The 14,788-nt window shown below is 50.2% G+C and overlaps 7 protein-coding genes across 7 annotated transcripts; 3 read left to right on the top strand and 4 right to left on the bottom strand.

Moving 5' to 3' along the window:
- Nucleotides 1-14: 14 nt before the first annotated feature.
- PGRI_026240 (coatomer subunit gamma) lies at nucleotides 15-3,001 on the top strand (the record flags this gene model as incomplete). Its single annotated transcript, XM_040790337.1, has 5 exons — nucleotides 15-90; nucleotides 165-475; nucleotides 535-1,849; nucleotides 1,899-2,717; nucleotides 2,769-3,001. The coding sequence occupies 5 exons, from the start codon at nucleotides 15-17 to the stop codon at nucleotides 2,999-3,001; spliced, it is 2,754 nt and encodes a 917-aa protein (XP_040647290.1).
- A 402-nt stretch (nucleotides 3,002-3,403) lies between these two features.
- dps1 (putative aspartyl-tRNA synthetase Dps1) lies at nucleotides 3,404-5,136 on the bottom strand (the record flags this gene model as incomplete). Its single annotated transcript, XM_040790338.1, has 2 exons — nucleotides 3,404-4,081; nucleotides 4,144-5,136. The coding sequence occupies 2 exons, from the start codon at nucleotides 5,134-5,136 to the stop codon at nucleotides 3,404-3,406; spliced, it is 1,671 nt and encodes a 556-aa protein (XP_040647291.1).
- Nucleotides 5,137-5,518: 382 nt separating this feature from the next.
- On the bottom strand, nucleotides 5,519-6,840 carry PGRI_026260 (putative HAD superfamily hydrolase; the record flags this gene model as incomplete). Its single annotated transcript, XM_040790339.1, has 3 exons — nucleotides 5,519-6,296; nucleotides 6,353-6,655; nucleotides 6,710-6,840. 3 exons carry the CDS (start codon nucleotides 6,838-6,840, stop codon nucleotides 5,519-5,521), a joined length of 1,212 nt encoding a protein of 403 aa, XP_040647292.1.
- Nucleotides 6,841-7,153: 313 nt separating this feature from the next.
- PGRI_026270 (F-box domain protein) lies at nucleotides 7,154-8,348 on the bottom strand (the record flags this gene model as incomplete). The annotated part of the gene is made up of 2 exons (XM_040790340.1): nucleotides 7,154-7,937; nucleotides 8,002-8,348. 2 exons carry the CDS (start codon nucleotides 8,346-8,348, stop codon nucleotides 7,154-7,156), a joined length of 1,131 nt encoding a protein of 376 aa, XP_040647293.1.
- A 665-nt stretch (nucleotides 8,349-9,013) lies between these two features.
- PGRI_026280 (SIP1 domain-containing protein) lies at nucleotides 9,014-10,568 on the top strand (the record flags this gene model as incomplete). The annotated part of the gene is made up of 2 exons (XM_040790341.1): nucleotides 9,014-9,297; nucleotides 9,410-10,568. The coding sequence occupies 2 exons, from the start codon at nucleotides 9,014-9,016 to the stop codon at nucleotides 10,566-10,568; spliced, it is 1,443 nt and encodes a 480-aa protein (XP_040647294.1).
- Nucleotides 10,569-10,803: 235 nt separating this feature from the next.
- On the top strand, nucleotides 10,804-12,000 carry PGRI_026290 (Qc-SNARE protein; the record flags this gene model as incomplete). Its single annotated transcript, XM_040790342.1, has 1 exon — nucleotides 10,804-12,000. One exon carries the CDS (start codon nucleotides 10,804-10,806, stop codon nucleotides 11,998-12,000), a length of 1,197 nt encoding a protein of 398 aa, XP_040647295.1.
- A 125-nt stretch (nucleotides 12,001-12,125) lies between these two features.
- On the bottom strand, nucleotides 12,126-14,744 carry PGRI_026300 (ankyrin repeat domain-containing protein; the record flags this gene model as incomplete). The annotated part of the gene is made up of 1 exon (XM_040790343.1): nucleotides 12,126-14,744. One exon carries the CDS (start codon nucleotides 14,742-14,744, stop codon nucleotides 12,126-12,128), a length of 2,619 nt encoding a protein of 872 aa, XP_040647296.1.
- Between the last annotated feature and the right edge of the window lie 44 nt (nucleotides 14,745-14,788).

A 14,788-nucleotide genomic window follows, 5' to 3' on the forward strand; every position in this document is an offset into this window, starting at 1 on the left:
AGCTGCTGGGCAAGATGAGTTATATGAAGAAAAACGAAGATGAGGACCAGGTCATGATCAAGCTTGATCGGACCTCCGTCTTCCAAGATGGTGTGCAATCAACAATACCCCCTGGCGCCTCCATGCGCTGTACACATTCAATGCTGACCAGATATTTCTTCTAGCACGCCTATTCAATTCCTCTCCTATCTCGCCGCGGACATGCCGAACGTTACTTACCAAGATCGCTGTCCTCCTGTTCACCGGGGAGCAGTTCCCTACAAATGAAGCCACCACACTCTTCTTTGGGATCTCCAAGCTCTTCCAGAACAAAGACCCGTCGCTACGGCAAATGGTTTACCTGATCTTGAAGGAGCTGGCTGGTACCGCCGAAGATGTGATCATGTCGACAAGTATCATTATGAAGGACACTGCAATGGGAAGCGATGTTTTGTACCGGGCCAATGCCATCAGAGCGCTCTGCCGCATTATTGATGTAGGTCTTCGGTCGCGAGGACCCCAATGGTTGAGTGGATTTGCTTACAATTTCAAAAGGGTTCTACAGTACAGGGTATCGAGCGACTTATCAAGACCGCCATTGTTGACAAGACCCCGTCGGTGTCCTCCGCGGCCTTAGTCTCTTCCTACCACCTCCTCCCCATTGCGCGCGACGTTGTCCGGAGATGGCAGAGCGAAACACAGGAAGCAGCCTCGTCATCGAAATCATCAACCGGGTTCCTTGGTTTCTCTTCGAGCTCACAGAGCCACGCCATTTCTAACTCGAATTTCATGACACAGTACCATGCCATCGGTCTTTTGTACCAGATGCGCTCGCACGATCGGATGTCATTGGTCAAGATGGTACAGCAGTATGGTGCTGCAGGTGTGGTCAAGAGCCCGGCTGCTCTGGTTTTGTTGGTACGTCTGGCGGCCAAATTGGCTGAGGAGGACCAAGGTCTCCGGAAACCCATGATGCAGATGTTGGATGGCTGGCTCCGCCACAAGCATGAGATGGTCAACTTCGAGGCCGCCAAAGCTATTTGCGATATGCGCGATGTCACCGATGCCGAGGCAACACAGGCAGTTCACGTTCTTCAGCTCTTCTTGTCCTCCCCCCGGTCGATCACCAAGTTCGCAGCCATCCGTATCCTACACAGCTTCGCCACTTTCAAGCCCCATGTTGTCAATGTCTGCAACCCCGATATGGAGTCACTCATCTCCAACTCGAACCGCTCTATTGCCACATTCGCTATTACCACACTGCTTAAGACCGGCAATGAAGCTAGCGTGGACCGTCTGATGAAGCAAATCTCGGGCTTTATGGCCGATATTACCGACGAGTTCAAGGTCACAATTGTCGAGGCTATTCGCACTTTGTGTTTGAAGTTCCCCAGTAAGCAGGCCGGTATGCTCGTTTTCCTGAGTGGTATCTTGCGTGACGAGGGTGGATACGAGTTCAAGCGCACTGTTGTTGAGAGCATGTTCGATTTGATCAAGTTCGTCCCAGAAAGCAAGGAGGATGCGCTTGCCCACCTCTGCGAGTTCATTGAAGACTGCGAGTTCACCAAGCTTTCGGTCAGAATCCTCCACTTGCTTGGTACTGAGGGCCCCAAGACGAGCCACCCCACCAAGTACATCCGCTACATCTACAACCGCGTCGTATTGGAGAACGCTATCGTACGCGCCGCTGCTGTCACCGCATTGGCCAAGTTCGGTGTTGGCCAGAAGGACCCCGAAGTCAAGTCTAGCGTTCATGTTCTTCTCACTCGTTGTCTTGATGATACCGACGACGAGGTGCGAGACCGTGCCGCTCTTAACCTGCGTCTGATGAGCGAAGAGGATGAGTCTGCGAGCGCTTTCATTAAGAACGGTAAGACCCTGTCTATGACTAGTAAGAGTAAATTTACTAATGGTTATAGACTCAATGTATTCTCTTTCCACGTTTGAGCACCAGCTCGTCATGTACGTGACGTCTGGCGACAAGCAGACCTTCGCTGCTGCCTTCGATGTTGCCACCATTCCGGTTGTCTCACACGAGCAGGCCCTGGCTGAAGAGAGGACCAAGAAGCTTACCTCGGCCACTCCTACTCTCAAGGCCCCTTCGGCCGGTCCTCCGAAGGGCAAGGCAGCCAGCGGTATGGCCGAAGCGGCCAGCGCCTCTGCCACCCAGAAATACGCAGAGCAACTTATGCAGTACCCCGATATCAAGGCATACGGTGTTTTGCTCAAGTCCTCTTCACCTGTGGAGCTTTCTGAGAGCGAAACCGAGTATGTTGTTACGGCCGTCAAGCACATTTTCAAGAAACACATCGTGGTGCAATATGATATTAAGAACACACTTCCGGATACCCTTCTCGAGAATGTTACCGTGGTTGCCACACCAGAGGAAGAGGATGTATTGGAGGACGACTTCATCATTCCTGCCCCCAAGCTGCCCACAAACGAGCCTGGTGTTGTCTACGTTGCTTTCAAGAAGCTCACCGGCGAGAACAGCGTCCCCGTCACCTCCTTCACAAACATCCTCAAGTTCACCAGCAAAGAAATCGACCCTGCAAGCGGCGAGCCAGAGGACACTGGCTACGACGACGAGTACCAGGTCGAGGATCTCGAGCTGACAGGCAGCGACTATATCATCCCGACATTCGCCGGCAGCTTCGACCACGTCTGGGAACAGACCGGTGCCAACGGCGAGGAGGAAAGCGAAACCCTGCAGCTCAGCAACATGAAGGGTATCAACGGTACGTACAAGTCCTATCTATGCTACAAATAATCATACTAACTCCTTCCAGATGCCACGGAACAACTGATCTCAGCACTATCCCTGCAGCCCCTCGAGGGCACCGACGTCGCCCTCAACAGCAGCACACACACGCTCAAGCTGTTCGGCAAGACTGTCTCCGGTGGTCGTGTCGCGTCTCTCATCAAGATGGCTTACTCCAGCAAGGCTGGTGTCACTACTAAGATCATCGTCCGGGCAGAAGAGGAGGGCGTTGCTGCGGCTGTTATTGCTTCTGTGTCTTAATCTCTGTTTCTTCTTTTTTGTTATGTGCTTTAATCCTGGTTGGGGGGACAAGAGCGTGTTCTTTTTTCATGTGTCTTGGTTCGTTAGATTGCGTCGTCCACCCCTCAAAACTTGTCAATGCAACTTTTCATCTAAATATCATATCATATTTATGCATGGTGTTCCTGGTGTTTCGCAGTATAGCGCCTACTAGTGTATAGATCTCAAACTTGCAAGTTTGATTCTTAAAGCTGCCTGGTCGTCTTAAGAGCGAAGAAGAAGCTACCGATGCACATTAACCACAAGAGGATACTACTGCTAATACTAATGACAAGAATTTATGATTTATGTATTTGAAAAGAAAAGAAAAGTATTTTGATTTTATATGCTTGTAATGTTATGAGATTGTGCAACAGTGCAAAATCAAGGACGGAGACGCTGGGGGTCACGGGGGAACAGCGAAGCCAAACGGACGTTAGGCAAGCCAAGGAAGAACATAACGATACGGTTGAGGCCGAGACCACCACCAGCGTGAGGGGGACAACCCTGGCGGAAAGCATTGAGGTAATCCTCGAAGCCTTCCTGGTTAGGCTCGAGACCCTTAGCGCGCATGGACTCCTCCAACTCCTTGATATCATTGATACGCTGAGCACCGGACATGATCTCCTCGCCACGCATGAAGAAATCGTACGAGTTAGAGAAGCGCTTGTCGGTGGGATCGGCCTTGGTGTAGAAGGGACGGACGGCCATGGGGAACTTGTCGAGGACGTAGAAGTCAGTGTCGTACTTCTCGCGGATGATCTGGCCGAGCTGCTTCTCCATTGCGGTGGAGAAGTCGTTCTCGAAGCGCTCTTGCTCGGAGACGTCGACGCCGGCTTCCTTCAGAAGGGCGACTCCGTCCATGTAGTTCAGGCGGAGAGCCTTGCCGTCCTTGGGGAGCTTGAAGTCGCCGGCCTTGGGGTAGGACTTCTGGATGGTGGCGATCTGAGTTGCGTAGCGCTCCTTGAGCTGGGTGAGGATGAAGACGAGGAGGTCTTCGGCGAATTCCAGAACCTCGTGGTAGTGGCTGCGGAAGGTCTTCTCGAAATCGAGACCGGAGAACTATAGGTTGTGTTAGAATAATCTTTTGTTTTTCCTGCTTGATAGATATCAGTAGGTCATACCTCAGTCAAGTGGCGGTGGGTGTTGCTGTCCTCCGCACGGAACACGGGGGCGATCTCGAAAACATTCTCCATATCACCGGCGATACACATCTGCTTGTAGAGCTGGGGGCTCTGGGCCAAGTAGGCGCTGCGCTTGAAGTACTTCACCTCGAAGACACCGCTGCCACCTTCCGTGGCGGCACCGACCAGCTTAGGTGTGGAGATCCATCGAGAGCCACTCTTAATCATGTACTCAGCGAAGAGCTGGGAAACACCGCTGGAAATCCAGGTGATAGCCTGGCTGGTCTCGGTCTGCAGATCGAGGACACGGTTGTCGAGACGGGTCTTGAGGGTGACGATGGGAGTACCCTCGGCATCAACCTGGGCACCTTCATCGGTGGTCTCGGGGGGAGGGCGTTCAGCATCCTTGACTTGCATGGGGAGCATCTGCGCAGCCTCGGAGATCATGTAGACCTTGCTAATGTGGATTTCGAGGTGGCTAATGGACGCGGACGAGATCGGGATCTCGGGCTTCTTGACAGTACCGGTGACCTGCACGATTGAGTTGACGTTCAAGCCGCCAGTGTACTTGATCATCTGTCGTGAGATGGGCTCAGCAGCCGCAATGACGGCCTGCACCTTTTGTCCCTGCTGGCGCAGCATCAAGAATGCAAGCTTGGCACTCTGCACACGCGCATTGTCCACACGCGCCACAACTGTCACTTCCTTCTCGTAGTGTTCCTCGGAGAGTTCGGGGAATCGTGTAGCTGGGACAACGTCCGCGTTCTCTGGGAGGGGACCGTATAGATCCTTGGCCGTGTCGTTGGCCTCCTGGGCGGCGGCCTGGGCCTTTTCTTGCGCCGCACGCGCAGCAGCCTTCTCTGCCTTGATCTTGTCCTTTGCAGCCTTCTTCAGAGCGTTCTTGCTAGCGCTCTTGGTCTCACCTTCCGCGGCGGGAGCGGAGGCATCCTGGGCCTCGGGCTTGGGACGGTGGGGCAATTCGGAGTCGGCCATAGTGCTGCGAGCACAATTAGAGGGGGCAGATTGGCGATTGGAAGCAGTGGATCCTACCTCAATAATTTTCTATCCTGAGAAATTTGCAGGACTTAATGCAGCAGGCTGATTGTGAGTAGAGCTGCAGAGAAAAGTGTTCCGTTGACTCACCCCGCCATGCCCTAAGAGGGGTAGGCGGTGTGGGGACTTGACCTAGATCTAATCTACAGTTGTATACATGCGTACAAGTCAGTTATATGTACATTTATTGTTCAAATAATTGAATGTATGGATTATGTGAGTTTGGCGCTGGTAGCTATTTAGAACAAACACACATAAACATACAACCGGCGTCATGTGTATTCCGATCTATCAATATAGAGTGTCTAGCATCCCTTGACAATCATGCAGCAGGCCAGCTCGAGCTCTTCATTGCCCATTGGACACCGTTGTGCACATTATCAGCAATTGTCTGAGGAACCCAAGCAGGCTCTCCGCCACCGTATACACCAGTGCGGACAAGGATCGAGTGCCAGCTACTGCCGATTTCACTGCGATAGGAGTTTGCTCCTCGAATATCCGACTCTGGATTATCACCAACCATGTAAACTCTTTCCAGAGGTGTGAGATCTGCAGAGCTTCCAAATGTTCTCCGTCGGTTCCGAAGCAATTGACGCTCCGCAAACTCGTAGGTGAATTGATAAGGTTTGCCGATCACGGTCTTCTTCAACTCAATACCCTTGCTGGGTCCACCTGTAGTCGCGGCCCAAACGCCCTCAAGCGCTTCTCGGAATCCGCCCTGGCCAAGACGGGGCAAGGGGTAGGCGGCGGCCCACCACAAATCTGGGTTAGAGAAGTACAGATGGGGTTGGCCATCCTGCTGGTATCCATGGTTGGGAAGACCGATTTGGCCGTTCTTTTCAGACAAAGTGCCCATACGGCCTTGCGACGAGAGGAGGAGGTCTATAATAACCTGAGTGTCTAATGCCCAGTCACGCGGATCATTGAACACAAAGATGGCGTCGATCTTCAAACTCTTCGACGGATCTTTGAAATCAATGGGGCTCGGAAGCGGTCGGGCAAATGTTTTATAATAGTCGCTGAAGTTATTCGAAAACGGCCAGACTGCAGGGTTTTCCATGAGAATATCCGCCGGGGTGACAACATTCTTAAAACCGTACCTTTTACCAATGCTTAGCATGTACCATTTAGCAGCAGGAAAGGGTCCTTGACATACTGTTCTGCCACGCGCCGACAGTTATCCCCATCGCCTCCGGCCACTAACACACACTTGTGTTCCAGAGCGCTCGCCTCGTCTGATCCCTTGACCAGTTCAGCAAAGGGCGAGTGACTCTGTACGATGTCCGTAGCATCCAAAGGAACTCCTAGTTTCTCGCTAATCTCTGAGACACGCTCTGTCTCGTGTTTACCGCCGCCGTTGGTGAGCAAAATAAAGGGGATGCCTTGCTCCTTCAAGAGAGCTAGCGAGTCGGCGGCACCGGGTATAGGTTTCGATGCACGGAGAAGAACGCCATCAATGCTGTATTATGTGAGAATCAAATCAAGTGGATTAGGCGCGTTGGTCCAGACTCACTCAAATGCAAATGCGAAGTTGGGGACGGGTCGAGAACTAGCTGTTTGGATAGCTCGGTGAGTGATAGTTTTCCGATAAAGCGATTGGCGCTGCAATAGGCCAAATGACCGCCAAAGGGTTTGCGATCTCATGGTGGAATGTGTACAAAGGGAAATGTACGTCATTGCCAGGTTCCCGTGTCGGCCAGATGTTCCGTCCGAATTTCCCCACTCTCTTTATCTCTTCGTCTTTCGTCTCTACAACTTTCAAACTTCTACACTTCCCTTTGATTTGGAGCTGGGGGGAAAAAGGGTATGGTTTTGAGTCATTGCCGAGGATAATCAAATGAACCACAACTTAACTAAAATTTTCACTATTGGTGTTATCCTCTTAAAACATGTATCTTCCTCATAACAGACTCATGTAAAGTGATGTGTATGCAAGAGCATAAGAATGCATAGGCGCTTAGCAGAATGGCTCCCTATCCATGACACCGACGCCCACGTCAGAAAGAGCATAGAATTCCTCCTCAGAGCACTTGTCAATGTTCTTCCACACCCACTTGTCAATTTCGTCATGCCATTTTTCGGGTATTATGTCAAGACAGCCAGGGCTGATACCAATATAGCACACTCGAGAAAGATCCGTTTTCAAGGCCTTGCAAAGGTCATTGGGATGAAAAACCAGCGCAGAAGAAAAATCCTCGTCATGTGGTGATAGGAGTTCCAGCTCACGAATTGACATAGGAGAACTTGGGAACTCAGATGAAGGAAGAATGAGTAAGGTGTAAAGCATATCAACGGGTATCCGGAGAGAGTTCAAAGCAGTGAGTGTCGATAAGATGTCAGACGATACCTCCATAAACATCCCGCGATTGTAGCTGTGAATGGTCAACTGCTCAAGCGTGGTGCGGAGCTGCTCGTTGATAAGAATCCCTTCCAAGCCGAAAGTGTCTAGATCCTCGCAACCACAAAGTGTCAATCCTACCAGATTGGGGGGCCACCTGAAAGAAGACATTTTCTCGATGTCAAATTTCCCGCCAATCTTGAGGTATTCCAGATTGGGTGGCCAATCATCAGTCGAACCATCATCCGTGATACACGTTGATCGTGGAAGCTCAATCGATTTCAGTTTGTCAAGACCGCTGATGGCTTTCTTGAGAGTAGAAAATGGGATTGGATCAGCCACCGTGCTAAGACACAGATAGGAAAGCTCCTTGCACTTGGCTAAAGGCGCAAGGCTATTGACGCTAGAGGAAGGAATTGGTTTAGGACTAGATAAGATATCTTTGTTGTCAATAAATATGGACTCACGCAAAAGATACCCTTGGAGCAACAAATATCTCCAGATTTTTCTTCACTCGACCTAGAAGCCGTGCGGTCAAGCTATTGGAGCTGTGATGTACCAAAGGGCCGAGGTTCAGGGCGTGAACGAGCGAGCCCAAGTCCACTTTTCGTTGCCGGGAGCGAATTGGCGGGCACACAGTGTTGGTGAATAGTGTAAAGCTATTCCCTCGGTGAAGTAGAGGTCGGTAGTAGAGATATTCGATGCCAGCAGAGTACCACTGGCGCGAAACAGAGCAGAGCCTTCGCAATCTGTCTTGGGAACTGGGTATCTCCAACTTGGACCAGTCATCAAGAATGAATTTGGCGATATGCATTATGACCTCTGTGGGGAGGTGAACATATCGGTGAGAGGTCATGGGTTGGGAGGAATCAACAATCGGCCCTGACATCTCGCAAATCAAATAAGCACGAAGTTTTCAGATAAACATCGTAAAGCACTATTGTGTGCAAAATATTATGAGGGGTTGTTTGGTGACAAATCAGGGATTAATAGCCCTGGAGGGACGAAGAAGCAACAGAGAGACCGAACCGCTTCCGAGACAGGCAAAGACACAGGTCATCTCATGTGAAGCGGGATTGTTAGGCAAATTTTCCTTCACTTGGTTAAGAAGGGAAACAGAAATGGCTATCAATTGAGACTAGTAAAAAAAAAAAGGGTTTAAGGAAAGTAAGTGGAGAGAGTAAGTGACGAAAAGGACATGAGGGGAGTCAATTGGAGATGTATAAGATGATGATCCTTATCTTTTTTTTTGCCAGCAGATGCAGGTCCCCGCCTCCGATAAACAATTATTTTTACACCGCCTTGGGTTTGCTTGTGTATCCCAATGCTATATGTAGGATTATGAGAGTAGAATAGTTAGATATGGTAATAAATTATGTAAATTATTTAATAATTGCTTATTCAATGCGTCTCTTGTCACATGCAAAAAAATAGTTAGTCAAGTCCATATTGTTGCAAGCAACATTGAGCTGTCTACAGATGGCCCAAGCTTCTCCAGCTTCGATCCTACACCCCCCCAAGTACCATCTTCACCTCACTATGCCCGGCAAGAGAAACGCCACCATGTCGTCCCGCTCCTCGAAGCGTCGTCGGATATCTTATGATGAGGAGGATGATGGAGCGTCTTCGACAGCGTCATATGAGCGTCCCCGTCAGCATCCCCTCTATGGCCAGAAGAGCGCATTTCCGGGGTTGGATGATGGAGGCGATGAATTGCTGTATGACGAGCCCGATGATGGATTGGAATATCTACGTATGGTTCGGTATGTTTGACCTTCGGTCTAAATATCTTTTCCTTTGCCTCTTAAACGATGGCGAGACTTTCCCAGTCTGTGTATCTCGTGATTCAAATTTGAACTAATTTTCGCTCGATAGATCCGAAGCAAACTCACTACCTGTGCTATTTTCTGCGCCTATTCAGTCCACAGACCCATCAGTCTCAGCATCCAACGCGCAACGCGATCTAAGGTTACTTGACCCAACTAACCCTCCTCTGCCAGCAGGCTTTTATGAAGACGAAGCCTATATTGCTCCCGTGGACGATCTAAATGAAAACAAGACCTCACTTTCCCCTTCAAAGCTCGACAAACTCTACTCTGATGCACAAAGATCCTACAACAATCTTCTCCGACATCGATTCATCCTCTTGAGATCGACTCTGCGATGCACTCCACCTGCTGGTGCTATCGACGCCCTCGACGATGATCACCCTATCAGTCTCCCCAGAAAGGCTACTTCTGCGCATAAAACATGGCGCCGGCTTTTGGTCACAGTTGAACCACGCATGGTTCAACTGGCCAGCATGGACATGGAAAGCGTGTTAGAAGTCTTGGAAATACTAGCGCGGATGTTGTCTGATGTTGTGCGGGGTGACAACACCCAGCTAGTACGGCGCATTGGAGCCTGGGCTTGGGGCTTGTTGGGGAAGTGCCGTGAGGTTGGGCAACTTTCTACCCGAGAGGTGGGAATCATTCGAAACCTGGGCAAACGAGCTGCGACGATTTTGGGCAAGGTGCAAGAGCTAGAATACGACGAGTATGAGGAAGAGGTCGATTCTTCTGTGTCAACACAACAAAAAGAAGAAACACAACGGGGTAATCTCGCCGATGATGAGAAAGATACCAAAGAAGCTCAGCAGGGATCTGGAGTCCAGGATAAAAAAGCGACCAGGCAGGAAACTCAGCCGGAACTTACAGCCCAAGGCGAGGAAGAGCACCAGGAAGGGTCTCAGTCGGAGCTTACAGTTCCGAATGAGGATGAAAACAAACAAGACGAATTGCGGGAGACCGCGGAAGCAAAAGACTCTAGTATGCTTGATGCGTCGCTAGAAGAATCTGACTTGCAGGCAGCCAAGACACGCTTGCTAGTTGGGCTTCAAACTAATCCGGACTCCGTCGAGACACCTGCTGGATGTGATAACGAAGAAGATGATTCGTCGATACAGACCCATGCCTTGCTCGACATGATCATTACGGTGGTCGGTGAATTCTTTGGCCAGCTAGATCTGTTGGAGCAACGAGAGGTCTGGGATTAAATGGATTTAATTCAAATTTTGCGAATACCCAATGTTACTTAATGTTAATACCATGTTACAACGTGCCGATGTGTGTGTTCGCCGTATAGTCACTTAGTGATCATCCCGAGGTCGGGTACTTAATTGGTCTAAGCTTCCAAGGTTCCCAAGGTTTTGCGTCATCAACCTCAGCTCCTTATCTCATTTGTTTTCGCCGACTTTTGAGGGAAATGATAGTTTCCCAATTTGAATCGAAATGGCGCCGAATGTTGAAATAGCTATCCCGAATACTACCCTCTCAAACACCTCCCCACCACACACCGTCTACCACATCACCCTCCGCCTCCCGCTCCGTTCCTTCACGGTGCCTAAACGCTACTCGGACTTCTCAACCTTCCACAGCACCCTTATCTCCCAAACGAATGCTCCTCCGCCAGCTCCCTTACCTTCAAAAACATGGTTTTCAAAAACTGTCTCGAACGAACGATTGCGTGAAGACCGCCGTCGCGGCCTAGAGGAGTACCTCCGCGCGATCAATGAGTCTGAAGATGGGCGCTGGCGTACCTCGCCCGCGTGGCGTGCATTCCTCAACCTCCCCACCGCAGTCGCATCAACTGGCAACGGATCAACAAAAACATCCACACGACTCCACGCCGCCATCACAGACCCAGCTGCTACAAACGCACCTATCACAGACCCAACGCTATGGCTCGACTACTACCGGGACATGAAGAATCATCTCCATGATGCACGACTACAACTATCTCGCAGAGATCAGGAGACAACGCCACAGAAGCAACACGAGAGCTCTGCACAAGCGAAGGGCAGTCTTGTCCGTGCGGGGACAATGATCACCACGCTAGACGAAGGACTGAAGAATATAGGACGCGGAGATACGAGCTCCGCATCGTCCAGTCTTGGGGGAGGCGAGATCCGCCGACGAAAAGACCTGCTCATTAATGCGCGCAAGGAAAAGGACGGCCTGGAGGATCTCTTGCATGCTATGGCAACTAAAAGCCGGCTTGACCATACTGTCGCATCTATCCAAGATAAAGAAGCTTTGATGAATGGTGGGAATGTCGCTGGAGATGCGGCCAGTGGGCGTAGGACGCCGGCACGAGCGGGCAGGGTCCTTGGTAAAGAGACGGAGCGGACTCGAGAGCTCGACAACGATGGGGTGCTGCAGTTGCAGAGACAGATGATGCAGAGTCAGGATGATAATGTGGATGAGTTGAGGAAGATCATTATTCGACAGAGGGAACTTGGCACGCAGATTAATGAGGAGCTCGAGGTGCAGAATGAACTGCTGAAGTTGGCGGATGAGGAGGCTGACATGTTAGTTTACACCCTTGTCCCACCTTTTCCACTTGTCTTGATCTACTTCACTAACAAAGAGTCCAGATTGAAATCCAAGATTGATATTGGAAGGAAGAGGATCGGAAAGATCTCTTGATTTTGACCCTGCATGTTTTCCATTCTGCGCAGAGCACTTGTTCTATCTATACGTTTAAGCGTGTCTTTTCAGCATCATCCAAGTCAATCTATTTGCAAATAGCATATCGGTATTGTGAACCAATCTTACTTGCACGGATACCTTTTCGCCCAGTAATAATCCTCTATAATGGGTAGAAGTCGCAGGTTCCCATTCTCGGTCGCTTCAATCCGGGCTTGGTCAAGTCTATGCTTCAACTCCTCCAAGGGAATTCCTTTTCGATCAATTGCGTCAAGCATAAGTTTGAGCACTGCTTTGTTGCCCAGCCTCATACATGCTAGGAATGGGTCGTCGTGTCCGTCGTGGCCTGTCAAACCGTTGCGCTGCCGCACAAATTTGACCATTCTGCTGGGAGGATGGTCGTCGTCATCATCATCAGTCCCGGTATTGGGACTTTGAATTGATCGTCTACTCATGAATGGCGAGTCGGAATGAGCATGGGCATCACTTGTCTCTGTCACAAGTACACCCCAGTGGTCATGTTCCGCGAAGGGATCTGCACCTCTCTCCAGCAAAAGTCGCACCTCTGCTTGGTCGCAAACCCACTCCTTTTTGGCATTGACATGCATGACGATCCGGTACAAGGGAGTCATACCAGGATAACACCGTTCCTCGATATCAGCACCATGGGCTAGGAGCAGATCAAGAATGGCTGTAGCATTACTGCTACCTTCGGTGTGAGGTGAATATATTGCAGCCACCAGCAATGATAGCTGGGTGTAGAGTGACGGCAATTTGGGATCAACTCCTCGTTCAAGTAGCCGCTTCACCACTCCCGTCATTCCAAATTGGACAGCGTGCACTAATCCTTCTTGTGCTTCGCTGCTTTCAGGGTCAATCTTCAACAGGCCCCGATCCAAGACCAACTCCGCCATTTCTTCTCCTCCCAAGAATGCCTCTTCTATTAATTTCTTGGGACTCTTTAGGAAATTTGGACCCTGGTGACTCCTGGGCCTCTGTTGCTGCTTGGGCAATGGAGGCATTTCCAATTCAATTCCTCTGTCCACCAATATTTGCACCACATCTACTGCACCGAAGTACAATGCTCTAGTGATAGCGGTCTCGCCAGAGGATGGATTGAAAGTGCCGTCAGCAGATACTGGAGTTTTCGTCGGATCAGCTCCTCGATCAAGCAACATGCGAAACATGTCTGCAGAGACCATTGCAGCCTCGGCCAAAGCTGTTTCTCCACGACTGCTTACGCAGTTTATGTCAGCCCCGTGGTCGAGTAAAAGCTCTGCAATTGGTACATTGCCCAATTGGATTGCCAAGGAAAGTGCGCCTTCATCCATAATTTCTCCCGGGTACTCCTGTGCATTGGCGCCACGCTCGACAAGGACCCTGATTTCACCCTGGTACTCCTGGATATTGGCACCATGCTCGACAAGGAGTTTTGTAATTCCAATATGGCCGTTGTCAATGGCTTGAAGTATGGGTCGCTCGTACCGTGTCTCGCAGCGACGATAGCTCCCATCTGCAGAAAAGCCATTCTCGAGAACACGCTTCGCGATATCATCCCACCCATAGCCAATGGCTATATATAGGATCTCGGCTTGTGTTTCGTAATCTTTGTCGTTTATCATGTCCTCAAAGTCGACGAAGGTTCGAAAGAAATCAGCAAAAGCAGCCTGTTTCTGCCTTTCAACTGATCGCCAGCTTGTATTTCCGACTATCGATGATAACAATATGCATTTTTTTGTTGGCTCCTTGGGGTGTATGTCCACTCCACGCGCCAACAAAAGATCGAGGATCTGCAGTTGACCATGTATAGCTACGTGGTAGAGTGTACTCAGCCAACCTTGAGCCATATCAGGATCGGGATCCGCTCCATGGTCTAAGAGCACTTCCACGATTTCTGCGTGGCCATCGCCAGCCGCACAAGAAAGAGCCGTTGCGCCACAAAATCTCTTGTTAGGATCTGCTCCGCGCTCCACGAGCAATTTGACAATGTCCATATCCCCATTTCTAGCGGCAGACATGAGAGGTGGTTCCTCTTGAGGCGAGGGTTCGGACCCTCCATCCAGCAAGTACTCAACCATCTTCGTATCACCCTGGAGGACTGCAGCATGAAGTGGTTGTTTGTGCCAATATACGCTTTGTGTATCGTTCAAATCGTAGCCAGCCTCGATGAGAACTTTCACAACGGCTAGGTGTCCGTTTTCTACTGCCGCAAACACCAGATCGAAGCATGTTTCACCGCAGCAGTCATGGTCATGTTCGAATGTGACCTTATGGGCCAGCAATAGATTGACAATGCCCACGTTGCCACGCACTGCCGCCAAATATAATGGATGTAAGACTTTCGAGGCAGCTTCTGATCTCTGATCTTCACATAACTCGCATCTCTGATCTTGCGTGAATATACCAGGGTCTTTGTTTTGTTCCAGTATCATGCGCACGATAGGCTCATGACTTTTGTCCACTGCCGCGACGAGCGATCGTCTAAAGTTATAATGACAGGAGTGTGTGGAAGCCCCAGCATCAAATGCTCGTTTGAGAGTCGCTTCCGCGCTATTCTTTGCCGCCCATACAAGGGGAAATCCATGTAATGAGCGATTGCTGTTCTGGTAAAGGACTGGGTTTAGCAGCACATGTAAGCGCGAACATGTTTGCGCCAGAGAGTTGAGATAACGCGCTTCCTCGATGAACTTGACGATTATGTGAATGAGCTCTGCTGGAAGACGTGTGAGCGACATGGAGGGCATATAGAAATTCGAAAAGAAGAATTGAGTTTCAAAATAGAATCCAA

This window comes from Penicillium griseofulvum (genome assembly GCF_001561935.1).
Source record: "Penicillium griseofulvum strain PG3 chromosome Unknown contig_80, whole genome shotgun sequence".
In the NCBI taxonomy this organism is placed as follows: domain Eukaryota; kingdom Fungi; phylum Ascomycota; class Eurotiomycetes; order Eurotiales; family Aspergillaceae; genus Penicillium; species Penicillium griseofulvum.